Raw genomic sequence first — 14,609 nt, 5'->3', positions numbered from 1 at the left:
TTTCACGAGAAGTGCTTATATGCTATGTTTTTTAAAATATGAGATTATTTTATACACAAACAAACTATAAATGGTTTAAATGGTCAAAATCATATAGGTTAAAATAGATCTTAATTATTTTTTAAACTTAAATCATATATATTATTATATTAATAATTTATTATGAGTTAACATATCACGTAAGCAAATTCTAACGTTGGTTAACTCAAACTTGACCGGAGGGGTTTATATGTTATGTTTTTGAAAATGTAGAAGTTATTTTAGATACGAGTAAACCATAATGACTTAAGTAGTCTAGGACTACAACCAACTTAACCATTATAATATATACACATTCCTCATAAAATTTCAAATAGTATTTTTATATTTAATATCCAAAATATTCTTTTATTTTTCTATGGATCTATCTATAAAACGAAAGTGTTTTTGTACTATATTATAATTTTTTATTAGTACTAAAAAAATATATATATTTTAAATATTTTGTTTATAGCATTTTTATATTATATTACAGTATTTTCAGTAAAATTAGAAAAAAATAACATAGTAAAAAATATTATAATATAATATCTTTGTTTTCAGTAATATTAGGAAAATATTATAATGCAACATAAAAATACTATAATATAATGTTTTTATACTATGCTACAATTTTTTTTTCTGGTATTGCTCACAGTATTTTTGTATTATATTATAATATTTTTAATATTATTAAATTTATAATATAAAAATAGTGTAATTGGATCAGTTCACATAAAAAAAAAAGAGAGGAAAAAAAAGTAGGTGGCTGAGAATATTTTAGGTATTAAGTAGAAAAACATTGTTAGAAAATTCCGAAAATAGATGTACTTTCCCAAAAAAATATTTTAACAATATTATATTTATAGTGTTTCTATGTTACCTTTGTTTTCAACAATGTAAGAAAACCATTATAACGTAGTACAAAAATACTATTATATATATATATATATTATAATGATACATATTTTTATGATATTACTTATAATATTTTTTTAATATTATTAAAAATCATAATATATAAAATATTACAATCGGATCAGTTCATCGAAAAAGAGAGGGGAAAAAAAATATATAGGTGGCTGAAAATATTTTAGGTATTAGGTAAAAGAAATATTGTTAGAAAATTCTGAAAATAGAGGTACTTTTTGCAAAATAGAGGTACTTAGAGAAATACACTAATATTGGGTCGAGACCGTATGGGTTCAGTAGATTCGTCTTCTCCACCTGGCAGGCATAGGTCTTCGCTGTAAGTGAATCGGCAGGGATGGCGGTAACATCACCAGCTTGATAAATAAGAAGGGGACTTATTGTCACCTCGTTCTCGCACCGTGGACTGAGCTGTCATGACATGTGGACCCCATAGCTGGGCCCCATCTCGTTGCCGTCATCAACACAATACTAATAATAATAATATCTAAAATTAAAGATTCCATAGTCCCCATCTCAATTTGGTCCTTTTTCTTTCTCTATCTATCGACCTACGGACAGCGAAAACGTTGGGGATTAATATTAGAGGACATGATGCATCATTTGCACGTGCATTCATGTGCGAGGTACGATCGGAGGAGAATATGCACAGTTGTTCTAAGTCGAATAGTATCATTAATTTGCAATGGAAATAGACCAAATCGACAAGAGGTAGGTAAGACGTAATGTTAAGAAGAAAGTGACCACAAGTTCTCATGTTGGAAGATTATGGGAAAAGCTTAAATTTAAACTGTGAAGAATCTTTGGGTGTACAATGTAAATTCTTAGGTTAATCGTGTACATCAAAGAGGATGCAAATTGCAACCCAAGATTTAGAAGGATGTGTGTAATTAAAATAAATCAAATTATCATAAATTATGTATTATTTTGTATTTAAATTATTTTTTTATTTTTTTTATTTATATAGTATAATTAAAACTATTTTTAAATCATGTGGATAAGTTAAAGGTTTTGTCAATCGAATAAATTATTAATTTACTTATTTTCTAACTGGTGATGGGATTTTTAGAAAGTATATAGTTTAAATTTTATTTTTTTGAGTGAATCATAAGAAACAAATATTATAATTCTATCTTTGTGTTTGAAACTAAAATAAAAATTAAATTATTTTTTTATTTTTCAGAGAGAGTTCATCTTCTCTTCTCTTATATAAAGGGAAGGATTAAGAAAAGGATCCCAAGAAGGGTAGGATCGTCTAGTATTTTGTTATTAGTTTTAATTCATAGTTTGAAATCTTTGATATTATAATTATTATAATTTGTTTAATGTATAAAATATTTTATTTTTTAAATTTTATGATTAAAAATAATAATTATTGAATCATGATGTTAGAATGATTAACTAATTTAATAATAATTCTAATTCATTTAATTAGATATGATTATGTTTTAAGAAATTATATGTGAGATTCTATTATTTAACTAGTTTTAAGTTTAGAATCTAAATCTAAATTATTTAATTTATGAAAAAAAATAAATTTGAGATTAATTATTATTTTATAATATTCCTAAAAATAGTAAAATCTAATTTGATAAAAAGGGTCAAATTAAGGTATGACCTAAGTTAAGTTGACTAGCTAGACTAGCCAATGTGATCAAGTATAACTCAACCCATATGACCAAACATGACCCAACCCCATGTGGTCATGTACAGTCCGACGCTTGTGGCCATATATCATCCAGTTTATGTGGTTAGGTATAACCCAACCCACGTTGCTATGTATTGTCTAACCCTTATGATTAGGCATGACTAAACCCATATGGTCAAGCACGACTCAACTCATATGGTCAGGAATGACTTAGCCCATATGACTAGGTACAACTCAACCCATGTGATCAGGTATGGTTCAACTTATATGACTCAGGCCATATATGACCCAGTTCATGTGGTTAGGCATAACCCAACCCATGTTGCTATGTATTGTCTAACCCTTATGATTATGTATGACTAAGCCCATGTGGTCAAGTACAACTCAAATCATACGGTTAGGAATGACTCAGGCTATATGACTATGTACAACTCAACCCATGTGATCAGGTATGGTTCAACTCATATGACTAGGTACAGCATAACTCGATCCATGTGGCTATGCATTATCCAACCCATATGATTAGACATGATCTAGCTTATGTACACCCAATCTATGTGGCTTGGTATGGTCCAACCTATGTAGTTATGTATGACCCAGCCCATAGGGCTAGGTGCGACTCAATCCACGTGGCCATATATGACATATCTCATGTAGCTAAGCATAACCAAACTCACGTGACAAAGCATTATCCAATCATTGTAGTTAAGTATGACCCAACTCATATGACTAGATACAGCTAAACCCGCGAATCAACTATGACCCAATTTAATGATAAGGCTCAGCCTAACTCATGAGTGAGGCTCAATCTAACCCGTGACGCTATGCTCGTACAACTATACGATTGACGCTAAATACGTCGTAACCCCTCTATCCAGCCCATTATATCTCAACCAAACTTACCATATGGAATAGACATGCACAATCCACGTGACCTATTCAACACTCGGCGCATTATGTGACATAGTCCATCCTCTTCCTTTATTGGTTTTAGCTTATTAGTTGATTAAATCATATATGTTTGATTAGTTCAAGTCAAATCATATATGTTTGATTAGTTCAAACCAATTCAAGGTGATTTTAGGCTAACTTTATCAGTTCTACAGTTCTAGCTGACTTGACCTATTTGAAATTAATTAAATCTAAATTAGTTCATCCTCTCCTTTTATTGGTGATTCTAGATTGGTTCTATAAGGATTTGAGATTGCTTTCATTAAGTTCTAATTGAATTGAATTTGGTTCGAGTTAATTGGGTTATTCTAATTAGAGTTTTCGTTGATTGAGGATTATTGAGAGATTGATGTTATATATTTTAATAATATAATGGACCTAAAAGTTTTATACGAAAGTATCATTTGAGAATGATTAGTAGTTTTTTTTAAGATTAAAATAATAATATTGATGTAATTGTTATCTAGTATATGTGACTATATTGAGTAATTTGCATTGGGCATGCAACATGTGAAAGGAGTTATGACCTCGTCACAAGCCACCTATGGTAGGTCATAAATCAAGTATGAGTGTCTCTCGAATGTAAATGAATGAACATAATTAATTATATATCCCGATCGAGGGTAGGTATAACGGTTCCCTTTGAGGAGTAGCAGATTGTTAGACGTGACAGTTATATAGTTTCTCCATCCGTTATCGGGAGAAAAATGTTTTCACTTAAACATGTAAGAGATACTACTTCATCTATTATTACGAGTGTGATATAGATTATCTCTATTCGTTTTTGGAAGGAATCATCCCGTAGAGTATGTTTCTCCATTCAGGAGAGTAAACTATCATATATAATATACATTTTTATTATTTGATTGCTATATATGTGAGATGTATTGCATATTACTGATGTATAATTTTGTTTACTGTATAAAAATTATTATTATCATTCTAATATATGAGTTTAATTAAATTAATATGTTATCATTTTATATTAAATTATTGACATTTATATATATCTGATAAGTATTGAAGATTATTTTTATGATTTTTTTTAGGTTCTGCTGCTGCTGATGTAATTTTATCTTATATTTACTTTTAGAGTAATTTCTTATAATAAATATGAGGCTTGGGTGGAGAAGTCTTTTTTTCTTAGTTAAAATACATATAGTGTTACAAAATTAGAGATTTGAATTTAAAAATAAAATTTTAATAAATTATAGATAATAAAATAATATTTTTTAAAAAAATCTAGAATGTGACAATATAAGATTGATGGCATGATGGATATACTACATAGCCGACACCATGAAACTATTTGGTGGCATCTAGGTGTCATTTCTGATAACTCGATGCCATACATTTAGACAATGCATGATTGATATGGTGTTGTTTCATGATATTGCAAACTACATTCACGATTGTTCATGTTCTTTAGATTTGCACACACCATAATTTTACGATAAATGAGAGAAGTGCATAATCGTTCCCGATATTAATGTGCATCTTTGAGCATAATAGCTTTGAAACCACACTATAAAACGTCTCATTACTTGTGTTCCTCTAACATTCACAAACTCTAATATTTTGGATTGTGAATAACTTTGATGTTTGGTCGGGCACACCTCTAACATAATTTTACATGATGAAGATTCTATACTTTCCCAACACTAGAAACAAATATGAAATATTATCTCGGTTGATTCCGGATCGACATCTCAGTTGGACAATTATTAACAATATCTATATAACTTCTTTACCATCAATATTTTTTTGGCATGAATCTTAGAATATAGCTTAGAATTTGATAGCTTTGTGAAGGTGGAGATATAAGGTGCTATAATAGTTTGCACCATGCGTTCATACGAGGATGATCCTAAAATCTTTGTTAGTATGAGCCTAGCACAAATAGATACTATAGTTAATTTAGTTTTGATTAAAAGAATTTTATCTATCTCAAAATCCAATAGCTCCTAATTTGAGATTGGGTCCATCAACTCACCATTCATAAGAACATATATGTCACATTCATAAGAAGAACATTTGTGATGGTCCAAACTAATTGATAAACGAATGATTAGGTATCAACCACACAAAATCATATTATTTTATATATACCTTATATCTTACAAATAAATCTGAAAAATAAACTTATATATTTATAATTCATCTTAAAGCATAGTTTGGCTTATGCTCAATAACTCAATTTAGACTCAAGAATTATGAACCCTATTGGAGCTTCATTAACTTTAAAATATTTCTTCTTACAACATATTTATTTATTTTTCCTTGACATTAGATTTATCAAACTTATAAATGAAAAAAAACTACTTCAATGCAAATATATCCAATTCTAGTGGTTTTAATCTCATTAGAAAGCAGCTCTATTAATATTAGAGAGATAAGAGGAGCAAATAAAATTATCAATTGGTAGGTTGTTTTTTTTAGTGTTTCTTCAATTTTCATAACAAAACAAGAGATGATTAATTGTTTTGAGTTCAATTATTGAATTAAAATTCATGTATTATTTTCATAATTAACATATTATTAATCATATGCATAATGTCAAATTCCCTATTTTCTTAACGTGGTCTAGAGTTTCCTACCCTAGGATCGTAATCCAACGGTCGACAATTGCCGATCAAACAGGATCAGAGTAGCTCGCTCCTCGGAGGCCGTTGATCTACTTGTGAATGCCGATATAGACTCTTCTGCTACGATTCGCCCACCGATACATTCCCCCGATTCCGTTCCGTAAACGGGAAGACTTCGTTTGAGCTGAGGAGAGGAGACACACGTTTGAACGCTCCCCAAACCCTAGCTTTGATCCATCACATCGGCCCATCTCCGAAGCTTTCTCCGAACATAACGCGGGCTCGGGAGTGCCGGAGAGCAAAAGCAGGTCCGCCTCAAGGTTTAATCTAACTTCTGAAAGTATTTTCTTTGTTTGCTTTCTGGAGTTAAGCTTGCACTGGAAATTTAACGCCTTTCTTGTTTTTACCAGCTAAAACTGGTGAATCTGTTTCGTTTGTGGCTTAAAGGTGGGATTTTGTTGCCCTTTCGGTGCTCAAGTTTGCAGAGACTTCTGGGGTTTCTGCTGATTTTAAGTGTTGTTGAGGGCTTCTTGGTGGGCGTGAAGGAGGGGCGGGTTTGCTCCGTCTTGTGCTGGGATGAATAGTGTTTTCAGTGAGCAGATACTGGCCGATAAGCTCTCCAAGCTCAACAGCACCCAGCAATGTATCGAGAGTATCCTTCCCAATTGGTTACGTGCAGATTTTAGTGAACTTAAGGTTGACTTCAGCAGCTTCTATTGTTCGTTCTTTTCCTCTTGCCAGTTGTAGTTTAACTTTTAATTTTGAGAACCTGGGATTTGATTGAAAAGGAAAAGGTAGAGATATGGTTTAATTGCCCACTGTAGCTTGCCAGTTAGGAACATGGGTGATTTTCCATGTTTTGACTCAGATGCAAATACAAATCCACAATTAGTACTAAAGGCTGATGATCATTCCCCATGCTATTAGTAGTACTTGGCCACATTCGTTTTCCAATTCACTTGCAAAGACATATCCTCCATGCTAAATTGAAGTTAAATTATTCACTGTTCATCTATCATCTACTTTTGAGGATGGCGAAGGGAGAAGTTCGAGTACAAACAGACTTCAGTCATAATATTTTCAGCAGATGACAGAGGATCATAAAGAGGTGCATGTTAAATATTAGCTATATTTTCAAGGACCTACTTAAAATTTTCTTCTTTGGCTTCTTAGTTTTTCTTAGTTCTCAATAGTACGATCTTATTTTAATAATGAAGAGAGAATGAAGAAGTTATAATTCTACAATTCAATGAAAATAAGATTAACTATGACGATAGACTTAACCATGAACGATCAAAGTTGATGAGTCGATTAGCAATATTGATCTCTATACTTTGTGTTGGTGAAAGATCAGGGATAATGCATGGTTAGTAATCCTACAAAAATAGTTTTATCTCTTGAACACTCTTAAGGATGATTATCTGGAATTGCATTATTTAATCAGGATGAATACTATTCCAGCTCGACTTGTCGTTCGACCTAGATAACTGACTTTTAAGGCCATCTTAGTTATCTTAAGTAGGCCAATGAAGTGTTGGAACATCGTGTTGTCTTGTTCTTTGCCTGCTATTGGTTTTTGCTTTTTATTGTTGGTTATGTTTTTCTATAGTAAATCCAGGGAATTTAGCACATCCTCGTTGAGTATTAAGCAAACTTGCTTGTATAGTCTGTTTGTGAATGCTTCATGATGTCTGTACTTCCTTTTATGCACTCAATTATTTATTAGAACTGGCAAATGTGATCAAATGATAACTTCTTTTAGTCAGTAATATCTCTTGGATTTTGAACTGTAATATTGTCTTTAGTTATAATAATATGATTCCTATCAACTGAAATATAATTTCATGCTTTACATACTGAAGAGAGTTAAACATCTCCTTGAGCCACATCGTTCCCTAACTATGAAGTTTCTTTGAGTTGGTTTTTTTTATCTACTTCACTTCATAAACATTTTGCATCATTTATCTTCTTGTTTAACATTTTTTTTTTCTCGTCCATTATAGTAGAAGCCTGTTGTCATAGTTAAATGATTATATTGTTCTTTAGGACCATGAGTTCCTTATTTGCAACACTGCTTTCAAAGCAAGCCATGTTCCCTCTCTAGTCAAAATAGGCTAAAACAGAACATGACATTTTAAAGGTGCCTAACAAGAAAACAATTAAAAACTTCTTACACTTGTCGTGTACTGGGATTAAATATATAGGCTGTATTTTCTATAACTATTTTTGATATGTATGTTTTTATGTTTTTCTTTCTTTTTGTTTTGTATTTTTGTTTGGGGGAGTGCACAGAGCTTGGGTTCTGGATATTTCAAAATTTCAAACTACTTATGAGGGTAAACAAGGTATATACAGGCTAAAATCTTTCATTTTATGTCTGGTACAAAGTTGTACTTACTGTGATGAAATGTGTCTTTTCTTTCTGCTCATGTTGTTTGGTTATTTCTTGTCGGTCTTATTCTTCTGTTTGGTTAGTGATTGCTGCAAGTCAATGAGATACCTTAACTTTTTTTGTCAATAGCCCTGTCGCATTGGTGTATTTTCCACCGAAAGCATGCAGAACAGGTTATCCAAACTTGGGATAAGCAATTCCATAGTTCACAAAGGGAACAGAAGGTTCCTTTTCTTTATCTTGCCAATGACATTTTACAGAACAGCAAGCGTACTGGAACTGAGTTTGTCAGTGAATTTTGGAAGGTTCTTCCAGCAGCACTTAAGGATGTTTTTGAAAATGGTGATGAACATGGAAAGAATGTCGTCTCCAGACTGGTGTGCTTTAGTTAAACACTTACTTCAATTTTGACTTTCAAGGTTTTCTTACATTTGCATGACAAATCTTTAAAATAAAAATTCTTTCCTTGATAATATGCAATCTTCCATTATATTTATTTGCAAAATCATGTGTGATGCCCTGAATCTTGTGAGCATTACTAGCTGACTTCATGGCAGTAAAAAAGGGAACACCTGAATGAGTATGCGTAAAATCTTCCACATGATGCATTCCTTTCCCTTTGACTTCCTCCAGTTGTCTGTATATTCGATAATACGATAATATCCTTTATAGCCAACTTTCTAGTCTGTTACCATCTACTCCCATCTCTGCTAGTGATGCATTCAATTAATCCATTGTCTGCATGTGCCTACTTGTCCTTCTTGGTTCCAGCCATTCATGCATTTTGATTACATCTAGGTACATGCATTTGTATAGGTGGTCAAGCATCTAAATGTCGACCACTTAATAGTCTATGTGGGCTTCTAAAAAACACACTCTTTCTTTTACTGCATGAAAGAAAGTGCTTTTTAGAGCTTTGCCATGAAGCTTGATGCTGAAACTTCAGCAGTTGAATATACTTCCTAGCTTGACCATTTGATATCCTGTCCTTGTGATATAGCAGTAGCCTGAAACTGAACTAAGTGTATGGCATGTGTTTTTTTATGTAAACTTGTAACGTCAGAACTTTATGGAATTGAATTTCACGTTCTTGTAATATCTAATAAAATGTATAACTTGGGGCCTGTAGTGGACCTTATTTATAAACTAATCAAAGGTTTAATGCCTAGAATATGAGCCAATATCATGAATTTTTGTGTTATTAGAGGAATTGCAGTAATTTAATATTATCAATTGAAAAAATGCTACTCAGGCTAGTCCATTGATTATTGTAGGTTGACATCTGGGACCAAAGAAGAGTGTTTGGGTCACGTGCACGGGGCCTGAAAGAATTGATGCTTGGAAGTGAACCTCTGCCGACATTGGAATTGAACAAAAAGCGCTCACGTGGTTCTGTCAGAATCATAAGGAGAGATTCACGATCAGTAAAGATAGTAAGATCAAAGTCCCTTGTATTGTACATTTTGCTTTATTAGCAGTTATATTTACACACAACTAATTGAGAAGGAATGACTAAATATACAATTGTTTTGAACTTTGGAAACCAGAAATTGTCTATGGGAGGCACAGCAGAAAAAATTATATCTGCACTGCACAATGTGCTCAGTGAGCACGCCAAAGAGGAGTCGGACTTGAACAAATGCAAAGCTGCTGTCATGCATGCAGCACAATTGGAAAAGGATGTAGAAAGTGTCTGTAAGCATGGTAAATAATTGCCAGTGTCATGCATGGCAAAATTTCTCTTTTGTACCTGCACAGTTACTTCATAATGTTTTGTTTTTTTTATGACTCTTTTTTTCTTCAGATGGGGATCCTCGCAGGGGATCATTGGCTAATGAGCTACAGGATGAAGAAGCAACACTGAAGGAGTGTGTTGAGAAGCTTAAGTTAATTGAATCAAATCGTGCAGTTCTCGTGTTTCACTTAAAGGAAGCACTGCAGGAACAGGTCTGAGTATTTAGGTGGAATTTTCTTATTCATTCATGTCTATTGAAAAAGGGACCTGCTTTTAAATTTTGTTTGTGGTTATTTTTTGTGGATTTGTTCAGGAATCCAACTTGGAGAATGTTCGTACTCAGCTACAGGTGTGTAATCTGTTTAACTTGCTTGAATCCCTCGGAGAGGAAATGAAAATGTAATCTTGTTTTACTCAATGGTCTTGTTTAAATGGTGCACTGTGTGGTCTATATCTAGCAAGAATACTTATTCATTGGAACCTGTTGTAGCAATGTTATTGTACATGCTTCCACTCTTGTATACTTGCAATTTTAACTTCCCTTTTCTTTCTGATGAAAAGAGTTGTCCCATGGCAGCTGGCTGAGGCCATGGTTGAGGAGGCTGTCAACATGCGGAAGAGGCTCAACAATGAGCCAATTGTGATGCCGAATAAACCACTATCTGCACCGGAATCACCAAAGCCAGATTCAATTGGTCCCCCAGCCAAGATCTCAGAGAAGACTGCTGCTGCAATTGCCGCTGAGGTTGCCGATAAGCTTACAGCTTCCACTCATTCCCAGCAAATCATGACCTCAGTTCTTTCCACCTTTGCTGCAGAGGAGGCCAAGAATGCTGGTTTGGCTACATCAACTAATCCATCTAATTCTCTTCCCATAGCCACATCAGATAGGCGGATGATATCTGAGAAGCCCTTGCCAATTTCTGACACCACCACCACCACTGCCTTCGTACCTGTTCAGCAGATTGTTGTTTCGACGCCGCATCAGCCTCAAGCTGTTTTGGTGCGGCAGAGTCCTGTACAAAGCCAGGCTTCGGCAACCCAGACACAATACAACATGTACCCGGTTTCAACACAACAGTACCTGCAGCCTTCAGGAGGTGTAATGATTGGATTGCCTTACACCTTCAGCACCCTACCTCCACCGCCACCACCTATACCTCAGGTAATAAATCTGGCAAGGTCATCATCACCTTTGGTTCAGCAGCAACAGCCCATGGCTTTGATTCAACAACCAGCAGCAGCAGCAGCACCACCACCACCACCACTACTGAACATGAACCAGCCCATGCTGATAAATCAACAGCCACCTCAATATGCCCTTCAACAACCAGCACCCCGCAGTTACAGGCCCCTGCAAACCCCTGGCATAACATTTTACCATGCTCAAATACAATGACTGGACTCTGAGTTCTCTGCAATGTACTCATTCCGTAATTACCACAGCTAATGGATCTGTGCAATGTTTTTTCTTTGCAAAATGAGCTCATTGTAGAGGTGGGATCCTTTTTCTGGTGACAAGTCGTTGCAGGATATTTTGCTCAGGAGGATAACCAAATTGCCAAGAGTTTCTTGGTTATGCTGTACCGTGTAGTTCTGATCTTCTCCAAGAACACACTTGGTTTTCTGTATACCCAATGGAAGTTGCATTTGTTTCAGTAAGAATTGCCATGTAAAGTGCATATGATGGGTAAAATACAGGGTTCATGAGGAGCCTTTTCCCTGTCTAGGTGTTTATGTTTGTATGAATTCATCTTCCGGCTCGTATGAAGCTTGGGAAGTGCCGAAAAGATGTACAACACTACATTAACCTTGGGATTTAGTTTGAATATAAATGTTGATTCTCAATGCACAAGCATTTGGGTGTTTTATGATCAAGCAAAGCATGTTACAATTGAACAAAGCCTACATTTTCAGTGCCAAGCACAAGCATTCTCTCTCTCTCTCTCTCTTAAACATTTAAGCTGAAAAAATTACGTGCTAGTAAACATTTCAACTTTGTTAGAATACAACAAGATTAACAGAGAATTCCATCTTTCAACATGAACTAGGTCAGCATTCTGTCACAAGGCTTGGTGCCAATTTGCTCATCAGGGCATAGGAGTAACAAAGAGTGCCATAACACAGTTTGTTCCTAAGTTCGTGGACACCATGAACATGGCTGGTGTGACATAACACAGAAGAAGAAAGAGAATGCCAGTGATCAGCAGCAGCCGTGAACATACTCAAGTCAACACTTGAGAGCCAACCTATAGATGTAGTCTCTAATCGACAGTGGAAGGTAATACAGAATAGCTAGAATGGTGGAAAGTTGCCCATAAGAGAACCAGGCAGGAGGTTGCTTCGAGAGTACCATAGTAACAGTCCTCTTTGCAAACTCCTCCGCTGGTGTCGACTTCGGGCCCTGAGACAAAGCTGTCCTTGCACGAATTGCAGCCTCGAAAGGTTTGTAGAACTTCCATTCGGGCATTTGGTCATAGCTGGCTGTTGAAGATTTTCCAAAGTTCGATCTGATAGCTCCAGGAGCTACGTTTATCACGCTAATGCCAAAGGTCCTAAGTTCCAATCTGCAAGGCATACAACAAAAGATAGCAAGAGTTGAATAAGTATGGCAGCTGAGAACAATTACCTTAAAAGACAACAGAGTTCACAAATAATTTGATGGATACAATGAGGCCGAGGATGCAACTAGTTTTATGATTCATACTTTATACCAACGATGCAATTTCACCCAGGCCAAGGATCCAACTATAATTTTAATTTTTTTATCCCTAATCAACCCAATATGGGCATAGCAAAACGATTCAGACCTTAATGTGTCCGTCAAGGCATGAAGTGCAGCTTTTGATGCTGAATAAACTCCTGCCCATGGTCCAGGGGCTAATGCAGAAATACTTCCTATATTTACGATTTTTCCCTTCTTCCTAAGCACCATCTGAGGAACTACAAATTGAATTAGCCTCATTGGACCTGCAGAGAAGCCATAAATAAAATGATAAATAAGGCAACGTGAATGAGGATTTATGAAAGAGACACCATAATGCAGGTCTTGCTACTAAATTTAGCATCTTTCTGGGCAAAGCCAGCAAATCAACTGAAGCAGCCATCACCAAAGGATTAAAGCCATTTTATATTAAAAAGGTAATCTAGCCGATCCAGTTTGCTTAATGCTCTCAATTTAGTTTGCAAATGAAAAATAGAAATATGTGCAAAAAACATATGGTTTTGTTCTAAAATCACTGTATCCTTTACTGTGTAACTCTGACAGACTAAGATTAAGACAAAGAATCCCCAGAGTTATAATATGCTAGAATTTCAAAGTGTTTGTACAAAATGACATGCAGCATTGAGAAGCATGCCAATTGCCATTTCTCGATGCAATCAGCACAGAGTTGATAGAACCAGAACCAATTCAGACAATTTGGATCAATCCATCACTAGAACAAACTAGATTTCAAAAGTAGGAAAAAGAATTAAGGATGACATAAAAATAAAGATAAATTCCAGTTTCCAATGAGAACATTTACCGTAGACATTGGTATTGAAGACATGCTCAAAAGACGACATTGGGACCTCAGCGAGCGGTGCGACCAAGTGAACTCCAGCATTGTTGACGAGCACATCGATTTGACCATACTTATCCAAGGAGTTTGTCACAACCCTCCGGATGCTGTCCTCCGAAACGACATCCAGTTCCTGGAGGAAGAACCTCGGATCGTTCTCAAGGCTCTTCATTGAGCTCAGGGACCGGCTTGTTGCGACGACGAAGCACCCCTCCAAGGCGAAGGCACGTGCGAGCGCGTATCCAATGCCCCCCTCCGAACATCCAGTGATCAGAACCACTGGTTTTTCTGAATCAGCCATTAAAGATCCCAACTTTGTACTGTTCACAGATGAAAACAAATAAAGACACAGTTTTTCTCCCTGATTTGGGCTGGGTGAAATCTAACATGATAAAAAAAAATTACAGATAGAAAACCTCACTAAATCCGGATCAGATACCCAAGCTCCTCTGCAGATGCAACTGCAAGAACCGATCTTTTTAAGTATCGACACAGAAGAAACGAGATTGGAAGGATTTGTGGAGAAAGAATGATGAGATGTGTCCTTCACCAAACCTAAAACAAGGACAGAAGAACAGCAATAATGGCCAGTTGATGCCCGATCGATCGCGCGCACACCACCAACGTAGCTATCGTTTACCCTAGATCTACTGATTCCTGTTTCACTACTTAAATGATGCCCTGCCCTTTCCATCGATATTGTACTCTCTTAAATGGCGCGCGCGTCAACGCGCCAATTAAACCCGGTTCATTTAGATCATCGATCCCGGCTCGGTTCAACGAGTAT

The 14,609-nt window shown here is 35.2% G+C and overlaps 2 protein-coding genes across 6 annotated transcripts; one reads left to right on the top strand and one right to left on the bottom strand.

Moving 5' to 3' along the window:
- Positions 1-6,268: 6,268 nt before the first annotated feature.
- LOC135645982 (uncharacterized) lies at positions 6,269-11,740 on the top strand. Of its 4 annotated transcripts, XM_065164984.1 has the most exons (9): positions 6,292-6,452; positions 6,543-6,784; positions 8,654-8,697; positions 8,785-8,901; positions 9,799-9,957; positions 10,072-10,228; positions 10,329-10,471; positions 10,573-10,608; positions 10,837-11,740. In XM_065164984.1, exons 2-9 carry the CDS (start codon positions 6,709-6,711, stop codon positions 11,656-11,658), a joined length of 1,554 nt encoding a protein of 517 aa, XP_065021056.1. In that variant the 5' UTR covers positions 6,292-6,452; positions 6,543-6,708; the 3' UTR covers positions 11,659-11,740. The 4 variants fall into 4 exon arrangements, with proteins under 4 accessions (XP_065021055.1, XP_065021056.1, XP_065021054.1 ...); XM_065164983.1 differs by having other exon boundaries at positions 6,269-6,440; positions 8,654-8,901; XM_065164982.1 differs by having other exon boundaries at positions 8,654-8,901.
- Positions 11,741-12,224: 484 nt separating this feature from the next.
- Positions 12,225-14,509, bottom strand: LOC135645983 (short-chain dehydrogenase RED1-like). Of its 2 annotated transcripts, XM_065164986.1 has the most exons (5): positions 14,378-14,509; positions 14,239-14,283; positions 13,787-14,142; positions 13,070-13,229; positions 12,225-12,826 (listed from the first exon to the last, which is right to left on the bottom strand). In XM_065164986.1, exons 3-5 carry the CDS (start codon positions 14,121-14,123, stop codon positions 12,490-12,492), a joined length of 834 nt encoding a protein of 277 aa, XP_065021058.1. In that variant the 5' UTR covers positions 14,124-14,142; positions 14,239-14,283; positions 14,378-14,509; the 3' UTR covers positions 12,225-12,489. The 2 variants fall into 2 exon arrangements, with proteins under 2 accessions (XP_065021058.1, XP_065021059.1); XM_065164987.1 differs by lacking the exon at positions 14,378-14,509 and having other exon boundaries at positions 14,239-14,372.
- Between the last annotated feature and the right edge of the window lie 100 nt (positions 14,510-14,609).

This window comes from Musa acuminata, chromosome BXJ3-8 (assembly GCF_036884655.1).
Source record: "Musa acuminata AAA Group cultivar baxijiao chromosome BXJ3-8, Cavendish_Baxijiao_AAA, whole genome shotgun sequence".
NCBI lineage: Eukaryota > Viridiplantae > Streptophyta > Magnoliopsida > Zingiberales > Musaceae > Musa > Musa acuminata.
The sequence above is the reverse complement of the archived record's forward strand: the minus strand, read 5'-3'. Positions and strand labels throughout refer to the sequence as shown.